Source organism: Passer domesticus, chromosome 5, assembly GCF_036417665.1.
Source record: "Passer domesticus isolate bPasDom1 chromosome 5, bPasDom1.hap1, whole genome shotgun sequence".
Classification (NCBI taxonomy): Eukaryota; Metazoa; Chordata; class Aves; order Passeriformes; family Passeridae; genus Passer; species Passer domesticus.
This window is the reverse complement of record NC_087478.1, coordinates 77,149,223-77,167,841: the sequence shown is the minus strand read 5'-3', so window position 1 is coordinate 77,167,841 and position 18,619 is coordinate 77,149,223. Positions and strand designations below refer to the sequence as shown.

At 39.8% G+C, this 18,619-nt stretch overlaps 1 protein-coding gene across 15 annotated transcripts in view; it reads right to left on the bottom strand.

Annotated features, from left to right (window-relative positions):
- The window catches only part of ERC1 (ELKS/RAB6-interacting/CAST family member 1), a 277,084-nt gene that overhangs the window by 226,906 nt on the left and 31,559 nt on the right, over positions 1 to 18,619 (bottom strand). The window contains exon 1 of one of the 15 annotated variants that reach the window (XM_064421254.1): positions 11,220 to 11,351. The exons of the other annotated variants lie outside the window; for them this stretch is intronic. Coding sequence (XP_064277324.1) covers positions 11,220 to 11,336 — 117 coding nt within the window. The 5' untranslated portion in view covers positions 11,337 to 11,351. Of the gene's footprint in view, positions 1 to 11,219; positions 11,352 to 18,619 lie in introns of those variants that run through there. 15 annotated transcript variants of the gene reach the window in all.

Sequence of the window (18,619 nt, the reverse complement as noted above, 5' to 3'; positions counted from 1 at the left end):
TGATAAAATGGATCTTTGTGCACGAGGTTTCTGTTAAAAAAAATAAAAAGCCAATACCCAAACATCAAACTGATCTATATTCAGGCCAGCCATGATAGAAGTTATGGAGTTCAACCTTATCCTATTTTGCATGTGCATACAACACACTCAATTTCACCCAGAGTACAGATTACTTCTAAATTGCATCTGTGAAATAGGTGCTAAAGTGCCAAATTCAGCTTCTGTGAACCTTTCATCCCATGAAAGTAATTATAAATTATTATGGCACTTATGGGAAAGAGAATTTTAACATTTACATATGTATGAAAGTCTAATATTTTCAAATTAATAGCATCTATATGAAAGATGACTCATTTGTTAATAGATTAGGAGCTTTTCTGCAAAAATGTATTATTAGTCACCCCAATTAGGGAGGTCAGCAAATCTGTCTTTCCATTAGCTGATGCAAGGAATCAATCCAAGATAAAAGGTGCTCTGCTACACAACCTTTGATTTTGTGTTCAGTGCTTTCCAACACATCAGCATACATCAACAACATGCTCTAAAAAGGAAAAATAGCTGCTGATTTCTAGTGAGAGAGCACTATATGGAAAATCAATGCACAAGAAAGCTGCTGATTACTTTACCCACATCATCCATTTCACCCAGATTTAAACCACCTTCTACACTAGCTGGTTTGGAGAGGTCACAGTGTAAATCTCAATACACATATCCATGTGTCACACAAAGATATTTTGACCAAAACACCTTGAATAACTGCATTTGCATGCATAAGCCAACTGTCTCTCATCTAAGAATATAAAGTTGGGAGCAGGCTGGATCTTTAAAGCTTGTTGAGCAGGTCAAGATTGTAACTGCTGTATTTCAAATAATAGTTTCTGAATTAGGACTGAATATTTCAAATAATTAGTTTCAGTGTTAAACAGCAAGTTTTCAACTTCTGCTTGCCCACAGCACTACAAGACTTTTTCTTCCTGTCAATTTGGAATGTGTCCTTCACCTGCAAGCAACAGCAGGAGACCTGAGCCACCCAATGCTCAGAGACTACGGAGTGGTGACTACAGCAGAAAGTGTTCTTTCCACACTGTGCCTCCAGAAATTGAGTTCTCAGCAAAATAAAGTATTTGTAAGCCTCATCAGACTGAACTATCAAATCTGGACAGCAGCTCCAGTGCAAACACTGAAATGTAATGATGGTTTGTTTTCTGGCTATTTTAATGCATTTTCTTGAGAAGGGAAGACACCAGATGACCAGATATGGCCATAAATGTGAGAATACTGCACACAGGACTTGAAGTAATAGAGCACCTGACATTCAGGATCTCATGAACAACATTTGGCTGTACTGAGACACGTGGAAAGTTCTTGCCAAAGGAGTCTCTGACCAATGTTCAACCAAGACCAAGAGAACCAACAGCAAAAAAAGCCTCTCAGCTGCACTGACCATGGCTGCAATGAGGCTTTGCCACCTTACTTACAATTTTCCTTGAGATGATGAGATGGCAACATGGCAAGGCAAAAGTTCTTAGGGAGATGATTATAGTGCAGAGGCCCTGTATTGTCCCACAACTCATCCCCCTGTTTCACTACAAGATGGAACCAATTTTACTGTGTCATGACCATGCCTCTTGTTCCGCTTGTTCACAGTGTCCCCAATGTGCCTGCCCTAACTGCTGTCTGTCCTGCTCAGAATTTTAACTGTTGCATCTTCTCACATTTGCTTTATCATCAATTCTTCAGGGACAGCAAACCAAGTTTCCTGGAAAAGTGTTTGCACGTGGTTTTCTTGTTTTAAGCCACAAAAAGGAACAACTGCAAACCTCCCTACTCAGTCAAAAATCCAAAAGGCCTAAAATGATTGCTGAAACAAGAGCAGTACCCAGGTATATCATCAGCTACTGTAGAGGATTACAGTATGTGCACTTCTACACACAGGAAAACAAAAAACCAAACAAAACAAAAGCAAAATCAATTCATTCATTGTCCTTGAAGTAAAAACGATGGGCCTTTTTGAAGTTAACAGTGCACTACAGCCAACTACAATGGCAGCAATTATTTTAAGACTATTTTGCAAGATTACGGCTTGAAGTTGTCGCAGTTAAGACAAATTCTTGCCAGACAGAAGACATGCATCCCTTCCATCTCTGCAACTTCTTTTCATTTTCTCTGAAATGTAAGGAGGAACAAAATAGGAATCTCTTCAACAAAATTTACAGAAGCAACAATCATGGATAAAACTCAACTAAACCTGTGGCTTTTGACATAATAAATGGTATTTTAGCCCTCTGCCATTAACTATTGGCTACACTCACAAAAGAACAGCCTTGAAAATCTTATTTTCTGGATATGTCAAGTCTCGCCAAGTACCATTCTGGGAAAGACAGGCAGTTCAAATGAATTACTAGAATTTCAGGATAAATTTAGAATATGGCTGCAGCAATCACTGTCCCTGTGAAAGAACATATAAAAAAACCTCTGATCAAAATGTTCTGGCACTTACCCTCATGTTGAAATGACAGCAGCACCTCTGACAGCAAAGCAGAACACAGCACATTACACTGAGTTCTAAAGGAGATTTGTGTGACTTTTAGGAAGCTAAGCAGCTTTAAGAGATAAGCAACAGAAAAGCATTAAGAACTTGAATAGCTCTGGAAATGGGAAGGCCTAGCACAACCCACCTTAACAGAAAGCATTCCAACTTCTGGAAGATGCAGTGATGATGCTGCTTTGCAAGTACAAATTCAAGGATTTTCATTATTAAGATCTTTACTAGACGCTAGAATGTGATAGAAAATACAAAACCAGAAAAGTTTTTCCATTCAGAAGATTGGTTCTTTGCCACAGACATCTTCCTGCTAGGTACAAGGATTCTCAGAGCAGGAGGCAATTCCCTCTGGCAGCAGTGCTCAGTCACCCACCACTGAAGACATCAGGTGCAGTAAGCTGAACTCCTCGTAGGCATCAGAAATCCATCTGTTCAGAATGTGAGCTAGACAAGCTAAAATGAGTACCAACAACAGGACTGACAGCTAGAACGACTTTTGTCAGTGAAAAGCTTTAGTACTGTCCTGTCTCACCTTGCACGTCACTCTAGGAATTGAGGGAAGAGAGAAGAAAATAAAGAAGATGTGACTTGATGGCAATAAACATAAAACTATCCAACACTGAATATTCTTGCATTGCCCATGAATCAAAATGGACAGTTGGTATAGACAGCATTGATAAAATCATTTAGGGTAAATCTCTCACTGAACAAATACTGGCTCTTAATAAATCTTTTCAGCAGCTGCTTACTCATGAATTAGTACTACGTGGCCATTCAAGCAGTTTGTCATGCTGTTAGGCTTCTTGCAGAGCAATGACTGAACTCTTGCTTCTTTATAGACCTGGTGGAGAACACATAAATGTTCATTATCTGCAATAGCACAGATAACAGATAACCAAGATCTGCAAAAATGCATAGAAATGCTGGGCAGTAAAGTCTTTTTTGGTTCTTTATGCAGGCCATCCTGTAACCAAGTGCTCGGCATCTAAACACTGTTCAGAGAAATATCTAAATCTGCTGATAAATTTGTATGAACAACTGTCAAGACAGGAAGGAGAATGGAATTCCCTGTGTTGAGTTCAAGGCATCAACCCACCAACTGCAGCAAGAGCTTACACTTGTCTGAACACAGATAGTCCTCTCAGAGCTACACGTTTTATAAGAGTCTGGCAATTCAGAACTAAAAATAAAAGTTAAAAAGGGCTTATAGCATTGAAAATCTGGAACACTCACTTGTCTAGTGTTAGACATTTCATTTCAGGGCAACACAACAAGCTGGCTCTGAAGACCCAAATTCCACTCAACTCTTGGGTATTTTCTGGGACCTAGAAAGAATTAGGGAAAGGACTCTCTCTTCTTCATCCATCTCAATGCAAGGCCAAAGGAACAATGGTGGCTCTTACTTAAATGCTAAGCTTAAGGCACATTTCAGAATACCTTGCTGTGCCTTCCCAGAGAAATAAACCCATATGTTAATTAAAAGCAGAGGTTCACTTTTTTTTATCACTCAAATGGATGCCTAGATTAGGTTTACTAGACAGAAGATTCGCACAACTAATTAACACAGAAACCCTGAATGCATAACTAAGAAACCACTCCACAACCCTGGATTTCATACTCCCTGCACTCCTTTTAGATTTCACCTAAATTTACATATGTTTTACTCATCATTAAAACACTCTCTTGGCAACACTTTTTTGAGATACTTCTGCTGTAGAGATTCATGACTGGTTAAAGGATAAGGAGCACATGAAATGTTCTCCTCTCTCCTTTCATTTTCAGGGAACGAGGAGGAAGAAACAGGAAGAGCCAGCAGATCAATACCTGGCTGCGAGCCTGCTGTCACTGGCAGGATTTTGCCTTTTTTAATTATAGATCAGTTTACATGACAGCAGGCGTGCTGGCAAGAGCCAGGGTACACCTGTCTCAAAGGGGAAACAGGATCTCTGCACAGGAGCCAGCAGGGCTCATTGAGAGCTCCGAACCACACTGGAAGGGGGAAGGGAAAACAAAGAAGCTCACTCGAGATGAGCCTGGGGCCAGCACTGCTGAGGTTCTGCTGTCAGTGCAGGGATGGGATGGACACCCACACAGCTGAGAGATGCAGGCTCCTGATGTGCCAGAAACCACCTGAGAAGGGTCACACAGCAAACAGAGATGGTACTGTCCAGGGAGGAGCAGTGGAGATGATGAAGGGTCTGAGAACAAGTCCTGTGAGGAGCAGCTGGGGAAGCTGAGCCTGGATGAAGCTCAGGGGACACCTCATGGCTCTCATGACCACCTGAAGGGAGGGTGCAGATGGGGGTCAGGCTCTTCTCCTTCTGACAAGTGACAGGACAAGAGGAAATGGCCTCAAGTTGTGCCAGGGAGGTTGGATATTACAAATTTCTTCACTGGAAGGGCTGTCACACATTGGCTGGGCCACCATCCCTGGAGTTAGTTAGAAGATGTGTAGGTGTGGCACCTGGGGACGTGGTTTTGAGCTGGGCTTGGCAGTGCTGGGTAATGGGTTTTGTAGTCACAGTCAGTAATTTGTTCACTTTTTTATTTAGATTTTGTTTTTCTGAGGAAAACCTCATTAAAATCCTAATATATAACGTTCAGTAAAGGACAACTGGTCAAATGTAAAAGGACACCTGGTATCACAATATACACTCCTAAAAATAAACCCCCATTATTTGGTTATTTTTACCACAAAAGGACAGAGCCAATCCTTTTGATTAAACTACCACAAACAGTTCAAGAAACGAAGAATGAACAGTTGAAGAAATGAGGCAGCAATTCAACTGTTTTAATTTATAAAAGCAGTTGAAAAAACAGCTAGTTATTAAATTATTTAAAATCTAACATAGAATAGGTGGAAAAAAGCATTCTTAAAAACATAAATCACTACTTGAGCTAGCGAAGAGTGATTTATAAACTCAATCCTCAGCTACTGTCAAAAAAGAATATATAATGGGGACTAAAAACATTAAAAATTGCACCTTTCCTTGGTCAAGATTAAAATAATTTTTTAAAAAGCTCTGGAGAACAGCCAAGCAAATAATGCAATTGCATTTCTTTGAGTCAAAAATCACCATCCTATCATTTTCTAACCATTGCTTCCCTCAAATCCTTTGGACAGCAACTGTCATGTTTATGCATGTGCTAGGATAACCAGAATAATACACCACCAACCCTGAAACACAACCACAATATAAATAGTGAATCAAACTGTTTCAGCAGAAAAGGACTGAGAGCAATAAATAATGAATGAATAAAAGCTTTCAAGAAACCATTACCATTCCCATAGTCTAAAAGGTCTGAGCACAAGATTTGTATGGAGAGCTGGTAATTCTACCAGCTGATAAACAGGAAACACCTCTCAGAACACACTTGTCCTTCATTAGGCTTTGCTGGTTTTGTATTGCATCTCTGAAATGATCAAGCAGCTAACAACAAATTTAGGGCTTAATACTGGTAATGTATTTTAAAATTACTGTTTTATCTAGTCTATGATTTTTAGAATTCACTACTGGCTTACTGCATATTATATTTTTCCCCTTCCACACCCACAGCTCTGCTCAGTATCCCACAGACAACTCTGACTTACAGAAGCCAGTTAATGGAATGAACTCCCTCCATAATACCCCCCTTACCTACAGCTGCCAGCCACGTTTATTTCCTACTGAAACTGAGCAACATGAACTCAGAGCAAAATTTCTTATTCTGTTCTCAGCTTGGAAGTTGCTGCTTATGTCTTTTTTCTAATGTTTTACTTCTCTACAAGCCCTGCTGTGGTTACCAGCTTCTCCTTGGAGATGGTTCTTCCCTCCAAAAAAGAAGTAGGTATTGCCACATATATAATCAGAATATTTAACTGTATCCTGAAAAAGCTGCTCTAGGTAGGACAGGACTGGTACAACTTTGTAATAATCTCTAGTATCTATTTTTAAGAAAATACAATAGGTCAAGCCTGTTGCTAATATGAGGTTTCTATCTGAATTGTCTTCCAGAAAACAAAAAATATCCTTGAAACAAATCTGTGCATTACTGATGTAATAATGAACAACGCTTAGACACAATGGTGCCTAGACACTAAACATACCTTAATTTTCCGAGAACACAGACTGACAGCCTTACTGGAAAATTTGATAATTTATTTGGAGGAAGAATTTAACCCTCCAAATCTCTGTGCACCACTCTCCCAGCAGCAGTGAGTCACTGCTGTCACCAATGGTCACACAATAACCCTCCTGTGCTCTCTGCTGCTGGCACTGGCAGTGACTCACCAGTGGCTCCACTCAGGCCAAGAATTCCTAGGATGCAGCTTCTGTGCCCAGCAGAGAGCAGCTCTCTCAGCCTCACACATTCAGCATCCCCAGCCAGGTAACAGCCATGGTACCCCACATCCTGCCCCTCTGCCATGACAGTGGCAGCACTCAACCCAAACAGAAGCCCTGGTACATTCTGACACTACTAAAATAAACACAACGTGGGATTAAACCTTACAACGAAGACATTTATGGATCCTCTTATTTCTCTCCCTCCTCACAGCAGAATCTGTATTAGGCACCCTAGTTCAAAGGATAGAACACTTGTCTTAACAACCACATTTAAGGTTCCCAATGAAAAGTTTCAAAGACCCTCAATTTTTCAAAGGCGTGTCTGCTCTAAAAACATTTTCAGTGAAGGAACACAGCACAACAGTAAGTCACTAAAAATAAACAGCTGTGCTGACACAGTGTCTTAAATAAAAGATCAATTATTCTTCATAAGTGATTTTAATAGAAAAAACCCCACAATTATGTTAAACTAGTCTGACAGAAAAAATCCTCTTATTATTTAGAAAAAAGTAACATAAGAACCCTGACCCCTTCAAAACAAACAGGTCAACTTAAATATGCAATATAAATAGATAACAGCTGAGTAATGAATCCAAAGCTGAACCAATGACTCCATTGATCCATTCAATCCATTTATTACCTTCTGAACACTGCTACAGAAGTGAACACTAAAATTTATGAATAAAGCATTTCCTTTCCCAAGACAAAAATAATTAAACTAGAAATAATTTTAAAATAAATTGAATTACAAATTGCAATAAAATTAAATCAAACTACACTACAACTTAGTGTAAAAATACATTGGCAAAACACGACTTATTAAAAAATTAAAGTTAAAAAATTTAATAGATGTAGTGCAAAAATGTGGAACTTTGGAAGCAGCTGTATTACATGGAAATAGATACTTCAATATCCTCAGTTCTGCTTCCCTACCAAATCTTAAGAAATGTGTTTGAGTCCCACCATAGATTTCAGAAGTATTTGTAATACTTCTAAAGCACATTGCCCATGTATAAGCAGTACTCCTCACTGGCAAGACTGACTGTAACTGAAAGGAACAAAAAACAAGAGAAAATACCAAAGTATTGAGGAGTCAAATTCTTGATTTCAGTATCAAAACCAACTCTAGAAATCACAAGTAAAGCTCCCGAAAAATCCTGAAAAAGGATTCTCTTATGGGAAATAATGAGAAGAGTTCCTACATAGGTCAATGAAGTATGAATACAGAATTTCCCAGATAGCTTTTTTTTTCATGGATCCTGATTATAGTGGAAAACAAACAAGAAACATCAGCCTCACACTGGACTTTTTCTGGCTGGCTTTCCTGAAAAAATCACCTCCTCCTCTTGCATGGGAGATTCCAGTCACCCCTCTTTTACTGACAGTGAGTTTAGTAAGAGCAGAGCCAGCCCAGACCACGTGTTTGCATCTATTCACAGGAGAATGATGCAAGAAAACTGCCCATGGGCAGTGTAAGAGAGGAATCAGCTCCGTTCTCAAAGCTGAACTCCCGTTGGGTGTCCCAGGAGCTCAGACACAGAGTTCAGTACTTCCCTGCCTGATTCTGCTTTGACAGGGAAGAGGCAAAGGCTAAAATACTGCGCCACTCCTTTGCCAGGAAAACTGTATCAAACTAAAATTTTTATTTGAACAGCTATGCCTTCTTTCTAGTAGCAGGAACTTTCTTATTCTCCTTGCCAACACAGCTCTGCCTGTGAAGTTAAACATGTGACTAACCCCTATTAGCAACATTTTGCACAGCAGCACTGTCTGAAGCACTCAAGGCAGACGCTGCTCACCCTAAAGGGAACCTCCCAAATACCCTCCCAAATGCTCAATTTCCACCACTTGGTCATGACAAGCCTTCTTGCTCCTCCCAGTCACCACTTTCCCCTCAATAAAGTGGATATCTCTGCTTTAAGAAGAAGAATCCCTTGTAAGAACATATATGCTACAGATATCCTGTAGCATATACAGGAGGTGAACATAAATACAGAATGAACATTTCAGATACTCTCCATTCACAGTTCCTGCTTTCTTTAAATGACTGTCCATGTGTATCACCACACTAGAGGTGGCTGCATGCAGTGCCTGTATGTTCCATGGATTACCAGAAAGACTGTGGACAGTTACAGCTTTTCTGCTGCCTGGACACTTCCTTAGTGTCATGCTTAACAAATGTATGAATCAAAGTACTTGCAGATCTGCAGGTCTCCCAAAGGGTAATTTTTCTGAAATGCTACAGATAGTGTTTGTCCCCAAACTACAAATTTCTCTCTCTGGTCTATTACAACACACCCCAGTGACCCAGAAGAACACACTCTGAGGAGGAATTGTCAAACCCAGAGTGTTCCCACTGGGGAAAAAAACAATAATAATAATAATAATAATTTAACAAAAAAAGGAGGGCATGTTTTTTAAAAAGACCAAGTTTTATATAAACATGATGATGAAACTCATTAGAGGGTAGCTCATGCAATGCTTTGTCTGGTAAGGATAAACAGGATATTTTGATACAGGCAAAGAAAAATCCTTCACAAAAAGTAGAACTCAAACTACCTGGGTTTCAGGCTTCAGGTATATACAAAGTTCAACTGTAAACTGAAGGAACAAGGCAGAAGAGGATCAGTCCTCAGGTGCCTTAATTTCTACAGCCCAGTCTGCTGGGATTACAGCTATTAATGCATCCCTCCTGTGGTACATAAAAGAGAGGATGCCTTAAGCTCAAAATGGCCAGTCTACCATCAATATTTGTCTCAGGAGCCACCGTGGGTTTCCATCACTGACTTCTGGCACCCACCAACTCACAGCCAGGGCTGGAAGGGACCTCTGGAGATCATCCATTCCAGCACCTGCCAAGGGATGCCAAGGGTCACAGAAATGCATCCTGGGGTTTGGAATGTCCCCAGACAGGGAGACTCCAGAACTGTTCCACTGCTCTGCCACCCTCAATGTAATAAAGTTCTTCCTCATGTTGAGGTGCAAATTCTTGTGCTTTAGTTTATGATCACAAATTCTGAAGAAGACAAATATCAAAGGTTATTTATTTACTCCAAGCCTGTTGGTATTTCATAACTGCATTCCATCCAGATAGTAATTAAGAGTTAGTAATCAGATACATTCATTTAGCACAATTTAGATATTTCTGTCAAATACATTTGCTAATGAATAGATTAAAATTTTAAAAAGTTCAGGGCATGGAGACATTTACCAGGTGCTAAATCTCAAAAATACATGTAGGACTCCTACTGAGTCAATCAGTTGATCAACCAAGCCAGAACAAGAGACAACATCTGGTCTGAAATGCAGCACTTACATCCTCAGGAAGGTGCTTATTTTAGTTAGAGCAGCAGAACTTCTTTAGACATTCTAATTAAATTTCTGAATGAAAGAATCAGCAACAGGAAAATTTCAATTTGTCTGGACAGCACAGAAGACTTCAACATGACTCTCAATTATAAATACTAGTGCCACACCAAGATGAATTTCTCCTCATTGCACACAAACTGAGGCATGGGGGATGCAGACACAAACCACCCAAAGCAGCACATCTCACCCAGAGGCAGATCCTCAGTGTAGCAACTGCATCTCCTGCAAAGGAGATGTGGGGTAGAAATGCTCTGAGATGCAATTTGGGCATAAATGGATTAAGGAGGTTTTTCGTCTAATTCTGTGCACTGCTCTTTCATAAGCCATTTATAATGGTGTTATTTCATGTTTAGTCACACCATTTATTTACTTCTAACAAAGGATTTGTGAAGAGAGTCTCAGAGGTAGCTTAGTTACAGATCATTCCCACTTAAGGCTGTAACAAAGTGATGAACAGAACACCATTTTTGTGTGGAAGCTGAAGAATGCTCAGCCCTTAGCACACTGCTCTGAGCATCCAGATGACAACCACTCCCACAGAACATGCACACACAGGGTAAAGGGTTGGAAGAAAAGTCTTCCAACCAGCAGTGGGAACAATGAAGGCTCTTCAGCACAAGGCACAGCACAGCAAAACCTAACTAAGAGCCACTGAAATTTCCTAAGCACTGGTCAGAAGCACTGTGAAAGAACATTTGGACACAAGAATGAAAGAAAACTGAAGTCCTAAAATGGCTGTTAAAATAAACTGGACGAAGCTAACAGGCTAATGTTCTTGACACTAACTTTGAAATAATCCAGAGAGGGACTTTATGAAGAGCAACAGATCTGCCTAGAAACTTAAAGAAAACCTTACCACTTGATGTTACACCCATGTAAGCTTTCCTGTAATTGATAAAGAAAGGAGGAGGCTCTCTGGGATTCTGAGACAGTCCTGCTATAATCTCAAGTAAACACACTATGAGATACAGATGTTTTACCTTTGGATGTATTTCCTGCACTCCAAGCTCCCGAAAAGGAAAGCTGTTCATAAAAGCTATAGTCAAAACATCTGCATTAAGAGATGAAGGTTCCAAATTCATGAATATCTCAGTCATGCCAATGTAGCTGAAACCACGTCAGGCACAGCCTGCATTACCTTCTACAAAACCCTGTGTGCAGAAGACAGACACATCAGCAGGGCAGCACAACAGAACAGGAGCTCCAGGGAGCCCTGGAAACAGACTTGATGTGGAATAGGAGAATGTTATTCTGGATTTTAAAGAGGCTTGTCTCAGGTCCTTCCTAAATGCCAAATGAAAAAAAAATATTCCAAAAACAACAACAAACAAAAGGCAAAAAGCCAGTACCCTGCACCCTTGAGGCTTCAGTCATGATACAGCAACTACAATGTCTTGTACAATAAGGATCAGCAGTGCCCCCTGCAAGCTGAGTGCTGGCCACTGGTTCCAATCACAGGCAAGTCAGGAACTAGTGACCCTCCAAGTGTTATGAGAAAGGAAATTTTACCATCTCTTTATTTATTGAAATTGCTTTGGCCACGTTAAGTCATCACCTGCAGTTGATATCTTACAGGAAGAGAAATCCGTCATCTGTTTTCTGAATGCCTTGAGAACATTTATGCAAGACAGGCATCTTGAGCAGACCAGGAGTCCCAAGCAGCATGACCTGAACCCTGACCTTGGACACCAGTAAAATGTGGTTTCCTTTTACCAGATGTACAGTGTGAGTCTGCCTGTCTGGTACTCCTGCAGACTGACAGGAGCGGGTCACTAAAAGGAGGGTGAGCAAGAAGCAGGATGTTACATTAATGACTCTTGGTATCCTGCAGACAGAAATTCAAGATAAAGGCATTTCAGCCAGGAACATGACTAACCAAAAGTGACAGCTGAAGGGGAGAGAGACTGAGGCAAAATGAGTCATATGCTTCCCAAAGAACACTCAAAACACACCAGTGAGAGAACACAAACTGAGTGACTGTGTGTAACTGGTAGCCTGCATATAAAGATCATCAACAGATGACATTCAGGTAAACCATGATGTCTGCCTAATATTTAAGAGACTAAAGTATAAGATATGGTGGACTCCTCTATGCAGAAAGCTCATCAAAACCTTTCATGAGAGCAAGACTTCAGCTTGGGCTTATTTATGAGGAGCTTTCTGGGCAGAGGAATCATCCAGGAGTGCTTTGAGTTGATGCAGTTGAAAGTAAATACAAACAGGTCTGAAGAGCTTCATATATTTTACAGTCCTGCATGGAATATCCCTAGAAGAGAGGCTTATCCATCCATCCATCCATCCATCCATCCATCCATCCATCCATCCATCCATCCATCCATCCATCCATCCATCCATCCATCCATCCATCCATCCAAATAAGACTTGTAAAACCTGGCGAGCTCCCTCTAATCTCAGTACCGAAACAAAGTAACTCAAAGACAGACGTGAAAATAAAAGAATTTTGCCTCCATGTCAAGATTTAAACACAATGATCCCATTCAAGCAACAATATCCCACAGGAAAAAATAAATGCCAGCTCCATCCAACACCATCTGCTAAGGCAGCCAATTTTAAAGAAAACCTGTGGAATAGGGCAGAGCACCATGGAGGGAGCAGAAGGAAGGGTTCTGCACAGCTCTGATGTGACTGGAGTCCCCTTGCCATGACAGACCCATCTTGTATCAGGGATACAGGCATCTCCCAGGTCTAGGACAAAAGAATGGTCTCAGTCATTTAACAAGGTCATCAACTCAGGAAGAAAAGGTGATGTAGCCACAGATTATTGTTCTCTGATCCACCTCTTGGGTTTGCTCACATACAGGATGGAGCTAAAGACTTTCAAGATGGACGGATCTGCCCTTCATGCCCTGAAGCAAGTTTTGGAAACAGGACCATATGGAGAGGCTGCACTTCATGCTAGTCTCACTGCCCACGAGTTGGAGGAGGAATCACGAGTTGAATGTTTACACAATCTGAAACATTAAAGATTACTCTGATTCAAGGCCAAAGCTGATAGATGTGCCCAGAAAATAATTAAGTAGTCTCCCTTCCCTTACTTGAAAAGCATTAGACTGGAAGTCTTTGTAAACCAAATATTTCCTCAGGGATCTGGCCCTCCAAGAAAACATAAGTATTTGGCACTCCTGCTGGGCAAGGGCATAATGGCTGCCATTTAAAATAAGTCAGCTTTAGGAAATGAGACAGACACATGCAAGCAAAGAGAAAGAATGACTTAAAACCAGCAAAACAGCACAAAAACAAAGTCTATGCAATGCAAGCTATTGCTCAGCCCTGTGCCACTGAAGGCACCGTGCCAGCTGTGTGCTTGAGAGGTGCACTACATGTTTCTGTTAGAATTTACAGATTCATAAAAAAAAATTGGTAGGAACCTAGTATAACCTCTCACTTCAAGCAGGGCTAGTAGCAACACTAGATCAGCTCAGTTCCTCCCAAATATTTATCCTTGTGCCATAACCCATGGATTAGCAACTTCATATGTGTTTCAAGCCTAACATACACTAGCAGAACTTTAAATTGGAAATCAGTTGGATGGCATTTGTGCAGAGACAGTCAAAAATTTCAGTTTCACTCATACACACATGCAGTAATTCAAGCTACAATTCCAAAGCCTGTGTGTACTGCATATATGTAATAATATTAACCAGAGAGCATCTCTGTTTGGTTAGAACTGCTCAAGGTAATTGCAATAAATTAAAGTTTTAGCCTATAGACCTGTATTACATAGCAAAACTGCCTTCATCTTAAAAAAACAAGAATTCTCACGACGATAGAGAGTATGAAAGTGGCAAAACAAGAATACTGAGCATTCAGATTCAGCTGCTTTCAGATTCAGATTTCAGCTGCTTTTCACAATTTCTCTTGGCCAAAACCAAACCAGTGCAAGAGGAGCAAAGTTACCACATGTAAAAATGTTCAAGTCCTCGCAACAGCAGTTTCCAAGTTAAAAAAACCCTAGGAAAAAAAATCAGTTAATAAATATTTATGCTTTTTAGACCACAACAATGCTGCAGTTTTCATCAAAGATCAATAGTACCACATCTTTCAATGCACCATCTCCTACTTTTGCAAATATCTCTGCACTCCCTCAGGCAACCTCATTTCCTTTTCTCTTTATCTGTTCTGAACACAGCCAACTTCTATGCAATGGAAAACAGAAACCAGCTTAGCAAAAGACAGGTTTAACCAACCTAACAGGCAAGAGGAGCTGAAAGGAAGAAAAAAAATCATTAATTTACTAGAATAATGACCAGCACTGTTGGGATCTGTAGGAAAGTATCTGCCCATAAATCAGACAGCACAAAAGGAAAATTACGCAAGCCTCAATATGGTAAATCAAATAATTTTCAAAGAAATCAGAAGAGACCTTTGCTTTCCTTCAACTAATATTTTAGGCTTCTTGTTACAGATTAATATAATGTGCCTATGACTTTGCTGCTCCCTTTCTCTCCTCCCAAACTGGTTTTCAAGAAGTGTTTTCATACAAGTAACCGAGTTTGTGTTATGGCATGACAGACTGACTTGAAATTTAGCAGGCCAGGCTATGCACAGCTATTTACAGCAGCTATTGAGGACAACACATTTCATACCACCGACTTCTTTAAAAAAAATCCTTCAGCCCACACTGAGTGCAAATGGATAAAACTGATCTCAAAGCAGCTGCTTACCTATCCAAGGTGAATATCCTCTGCATAAATTCCACCAGGGAGAAACTAATTAGGAACCAATAAGCAATCAAAACCACATAAAAAATATTGTTCCAGCCTGAGAAGGGTCTGACTCTCACTACCACTGTGATCCTGAAGAAAAACTGTTTTTTCCAAATTCAGAACATTTGTTCTGAGACACATGGTACTGAAGGAAGCTGATTTATCCAGTGAATGCACAGTCCAGCAGCAATGGCTGTGAGCAGGGCTATGTAGCCATGGCATTTGTTATTGCTTCCCTAGTCTTTTTACACCATCTATTGCTTTTCCTGGATATCCCTTCTAAGAGTTATTTATCTCTATGCCTGTTTCACAGATATATATATGTCTATATAAAAATTCACACATATATAAAGTAAAAATTTAAAGAACTTACTAACAATATAATTTGAGAAATGTTATTACTAAGAAAATTACCTTCCAAAGCACATTAAGTTTTCAGTGCTGCTATTAGGCAAGTAGTATCTCACACACTTTTTATTTCATGCAGAGACAGAAACTGAAAACCTTGACTTCTTCTACCCTTATCCATGAGGCAGGAAGTTTTCTTTCTTCCACAGCTTATGCAAAGGAAGTAGTAGCTACAGAAATATTCAATTTCTTCCACCAACAGATATGACAAGAGGACTTTCCTGGGGCTCATTTGCTTATAAGCACTAACTTAGAATTACTGCCTGTGGTATTTTTGAGCCAAGCTGATTCTGTGAGATTAAGTACTCAGCCGATAGGATTTTTTTAGTATTATTTTTTATGTTTTGGGAGAAAAAAGCCCTCATAGCTTCAATTCTAACCCCAGCAAGCCAGTGCCTGAATTGCAGCAGCTGCATAGTCCCCACCTACAAGCACAAAGCAGGGCATAATCTTTTTTTTTGCATATGGATCTTCTGGAACATCCAGCTCCCAAGGCTGCCAGGGATCCCAGGTGCCAGCTGAAAAGCCCACCACTCAGACTGCCACTTAGTGGCACGCCAGGAAAATGCCTGTACATCAAAAAGCAGAACAAAATTTGATTTGTTCATGAATTAAAAATGCCATTCAGAGTCAAAGCACACAAACTCAGGGGAGACACATGCCCTAAAGACCTTATTCAGAAGTCACACAACTCAACCCATGTCTCTGTTTCTCTGCTGTTGGCTAACTGGGTTAGACATACAAAAGTCAGAAGAGGAAAGGAAGCTTTTGATCACTTGCCCATCAGCAGCTAATCTTTAACATGTGCTCAGTTTATCTCTAACTTGCCAGAGACAGAAGGTAACAAATGAAAAGTCTGTACATTTTGTTTAACATTTAGTTTTGTAATAGGGATTACAGTGTCACACCACTAATGAGATTACATATTTATTTAAAATTCACATGAATATTCTGAAATCTGAATAATTCATAAAGCTGTATCTAGCATTGAAATCTTCAGTATAAACACCTATAATTCCCTACCTGTCCATTAATCATTAATTTTTTGTTGATTTTTGGTAATTACTGCCATCTCTTACTCTCCTTTTCCACTAAGCTGGTAGACCAAGGGGTACATGAAAGAAACATTAACTTTTAAGTCAGTAAGACATATTTAGCAGTTCAAAGTACTGGTGTGAACAGTAAGAAGTGGAAATAACACAGACCCTGACACAAGTAAGTCAATTTTCACTGGGTTTTAGGTGCATTCATTGAGACCTGGAGAGGACTCTGACTCAGCCATATCTCTGGAACACACTCTCACACAGTTGTTACAAAAACTTAAGATTCTACCTCTTGACCACCAGGAGTTCCTCCCACAGAAAGATATTCATAGAGGTAAAAGGATGTCTGCTAAAAATGCAAATTGACTTTCAGCATGCAGCATTATTTGACAGCAATGAAACATAATTACAGAGGCAACTGCTGAAAGAAGCACTCCTTCCCAAATAAGCACCAGCATCAGCCTAATGGATCAATCTATTTCCTAGACTCTAATGAACAAATATCCTTCAAAAAGCCTCTGCTCTGACTATACAAACACTGAAATTTTATTGTTGCTTTTTAAATCAGCTGGTAAACACTTCAGGCATTTGAAGCGCACACATTTACTTTTTCTGACACCTTGAGCATAAATTGCCAAAATATTCTACCTCTTCAAGTTTCATGTCCTTATACCATAATTTGAATAGAGATCAGGAATTCCTAATTTCTGATATACCTAACACAGATCTTAAACTTTGAAGAACTTGAACAGCAAAAGTCATAGTTAAAGCTAAAGAAATACAGAATTATTAAGTCAGAAGGACCTGGACAAAGGGAGATGTGTATCCACAAAGATGCTCTGATGGACCTCCAGAGAGATACCTGAATATTCTAAATATGAAAGAGAAATACTTTTAGCTTCAAATTTGTCATAAGGATCTTGAATGCTGTGAAATATTCAGTAAGATACCACTGTTACTTTTAAGAGATCATATATGCCTCTGAAGAGGTTAAACAATGAACCAAGTTCTCTATACATCTGAGAATTAAAATAATAACTGAAAAATATTTGCTAGAAAAGTTTTTCTTCTTACAGTATAATTTTTAAAGAGCAAAGCAATATTCTGTAGTATGCTGTTTATTTTTCAGGATACTCATTTTCTACAAAGAAAATTTTTTCCCCTTTAAAACTTCAAAAGTATCTCTGAATTTAAACCAAAAACTTGCCCATCCTAGCTACATATAGCATGTAATTAATTTCATTTATGCTGATAAACTGTCAAAAATTAAATTAGCTACAAAAAAGTCACTGTTACTGTAGAATATAACCTCTAGACACCAAAAAACAGGAGTTTCTCAGTATACTCATGCCACCCCTTAGAAAATCCTGAATCTTGTTGAGCTCCAGACTGATCAATTAACTGCTTACAGAAAGCTCCAAATTCTGCCTTTTCACATTTGCTTGAGTGTATCACCTTATTCCATGATTTTACCACAACAGTATTGACTGCAATGAAATTACTCCTATGTTTCTCAGTCAAGTAGATAAAAATCACCAAAAGTATTTTAGAAATAGAACATTTACAAGTTCAGCCACCAAGGAGCTCACCAAAACCACATTTGACTGAGGAAGCAATCCAGTCTCACATGAAATTCCAACAAAGCAGGAGACAACATGAGCATCTAATAATAAAGTACTCATCATCAGTTCGTAGGAATATTTAGCCCAGCACTTCCTTCTCCACATTTCCAGAACATTTTTAACTAACACATGAAGTTCTAGTTCTGAGTGTATTTCTGCAGGTGTTTTTCAGGTGTTGGCAGTGGGGTTTCTGCTCCAGGAGCTTCTCCAGAGATCCACCACAGGGCATGGCTGGACCTCTCAGCCATGTGTGAGATGCTTCAATGAAAATATGAGGAAGGGCACAGAACACCAGAGGAGGAGGAACCAACAGAGGGCATGAGAGAACGAGGGCAGGGAAAGAAGAGGAAGAGAAGGGAAGATGCTCTGCCCTGGAGCAGGTCACTGCCAGAGGGATAGCAGCCCATGGAGGACCCTCACCACAGCCAAGGAAAACAAAACCAGAGAGTAGCAGAAAAACTGGGGAAAAAAAAAAACCCACCAGAGAAAAGCAGAAAAACCCCCCTGAATCACATCTTGCCTCACTGAAGGGACCCAGTGCACCCTGTGGTGCTTACAAGGCGGGGAAGAGAAGTGTCTG